This window comes from Nycticebus coucang, chromosome 1, assembly GCF_027406575.1.
Source record: "Nycticebus coucang isolate mNycCou1 chromosome 1, mNycCou1.pri, whole genome shotgun sequence".
Lineage (NCBI taxonomy): Eukaryota > Metazoa > Chordata > Mammalia > Primates > Lorisidae > Nycticebus > Nycticebus coucang.
The window spans coordinates 94944211-94946306 of record NC_069780.1 but is presented as its reverse complement, the minus strand read 5'-3'; the positions used below and the strand labels follow the sequence as shown (position 1 = coordinate 94946306).

At 35.0% G+C, this 2096-nt stretch overlaps 1 protein-coding gene across 1 annotated transcript; it reads right to left on the bottom strand.

The window, feature by feature from the left end:
• Positions 1–597: 597 nt before the first annotated feature.
• LOC128581354 (cytochrome c, somatic) lies at positions 598–1548 on the bottom strand. Its single transcript, XM_053584042.1, has one exon. The coding sequence runs from the start codon at positions 1484–1486 to the stop codon at positions 1169–1171; it is 318 nt and encodes a 105-aa protein (XP_053440017.1). The 5' UTR covers positions 1487–1548; the 3' UTR covers positions 598–1168.
• Between the last annotated feature and the right edge of the window lie 548 nt (positions 1549–2096).

The following is a 2096-nucleotide window of genomic DNA, read 5'->3' as shown; positions in this document are numbered from 1 at the left end:
AGGTGTTTTGGCTTCTTGCAGAAGAATATTTCATGCCTAGTTGAGAAATGGCTTTGCTTCACCAAAAATATGTAGTACAAAGTGAGTGATAAAATATTCTCTCTGATTTTAGGTTAGCATAAAATCATAAGGCTGGATTATAACAAATTGTCATTTTTGTAGGTTAAAGATAGTTGAACATATAAGCATTTTAATAGGATTCATTTCTTCCCTGAATGAGAAAACTGAATGAGGGAAGTTGGATTATTTCTCAGGTCACACAGAATTGGGATTTGAAGTAATATATGTTAATTTATTGTTATGTTTTTAAACTTCCTGGCATGCAATCCTGGGGAGAAATTTTGGTATTCTGATATTACTTTGATAAAACCATTCTTGCTTTTATAACAGCTAATTGTTGAAGGTAAATTAAATAAAGGAAAAAATTGTTCTCATTTCAGAGCTTGAGAAAATTTTCATAAATTAATGATCTCCATTAAATTAGATGGCATAGAGTTTATGCTTTATATATTTTAAAGTTATGTTTTTCTTCCTATCTGATCCTAGATTTATTTATTTTTTTTTAAATGTTAAATATTTTTTATTTGACATTACACATAAACCACACTAAAATGCCTTTCAATAAATAAAAGGCAGCATTTTAGTAGACCCAGGGAAATTATATTGGCGTGATAAAGATCAAAAGTACAAAGTAAACATTGCTACCCTCTCTCCAGCCCTCACCTTTAACAGGCTAATGAACACCAATTAAAACATCAGTGAGTCTTGCTTGGTTCTGAGACAGTGAGGAGATTTCCCCAGTATTTAAATATATTCACATAATCAGTTATATAAATCTTAATATAAAACCAATCTTCAATAGGCTTTGGGATGGCAATTTACTATCTTTGTGAAAAGGTAAACATTGCTAATTAAATATGAACATATCTTTAGAAATGGAAAACAGTGATGCATTTACTGAACTGGAATCACTATCAAAATCCAAAAAACCGATCATATTCATTTAACCACAAGCCAGACTTAGTTAAACGGGGACTGTCCAACAAAAATATTCTGTCACTCATTCATGATCTGAATTCTGGTAAATGAGACCAATTAAATTATGGTACACATAAAAAAAAGCCGTGAGATATTTCTCTTTTGTAATAAATAAGGCAATGGCCATCTATTACTCATTTGTAGCTTTTTTGAGATAAGCTATCAAGTCTGCCCTTTCTCCCTTCTTCTTAATGCCAGCGAAGATCATTTTTGTTCCAGGGATGTACTTCTTGGGATTCTCCAAATACTCCATCAGTGTATCTTCTCCCCAGGTTATGCCTTTGTTCTTATTGGCGTCTGTGTAAGAGAAGCCAGAAGCCTGACCTGTCTTCCTCCCAAAGAGACCATGGAGATTTGGTCCAGTCTTGTGCTTGCCTCCTTTTTCCACAGTATGGCACTGGGCACACTTCTGAACAAAAATCTTCTTGCCTTTCTCAATATCACCCATATTTAATTCTCTCTTTGGTTGCTAACAGTACTAAAGTTACGAGCTGGAAGCCGGACGTCCTGCCGTCTCCTGATCCTAGATTTAGATAGCAAGTATTATAAGTTTTGCTAAAAACACAGTAAATGTTAGTAACTATATCAATTTATCTTTCTTTTTCTGTTTTTTCTCCTTCCCTTCCCCCATCCCTTTTTCCCTTCCTCCTTCCCCCCTTTCTTCTCTCCCTTTCTCCCTTCTACTGTTCCTTCCTCCCTCCCTTTCTTCTTTTCCTCCTTTCTTCCCTTTTTCTCTTTCTCCTTCCCTTCCTCCCTCCCTCCTCCTTACCCCTTCCTTTCTCTCTCCCTCCTATCATTCCTTCCTTCCTTTCCTCCTTCCCTCCTTCACTGCCTCCCTCTCTCCTTCTCTCCTTCTCTCCTTCCTTTGGTCTACTTTGGATATGTGTTTAAAGCAGTCTTTGATTGATAATTTACTTATTTTCACTTTTTTAAAAATTTAAGTTTTTATTAAATCACAGCTGTATACATTTATGGGGTACAATGTGATGATTTGATATACAATGTGGAATGCTTAAATCACACTGATTAACAGAACCATCACCTCACTTATTTTTTGT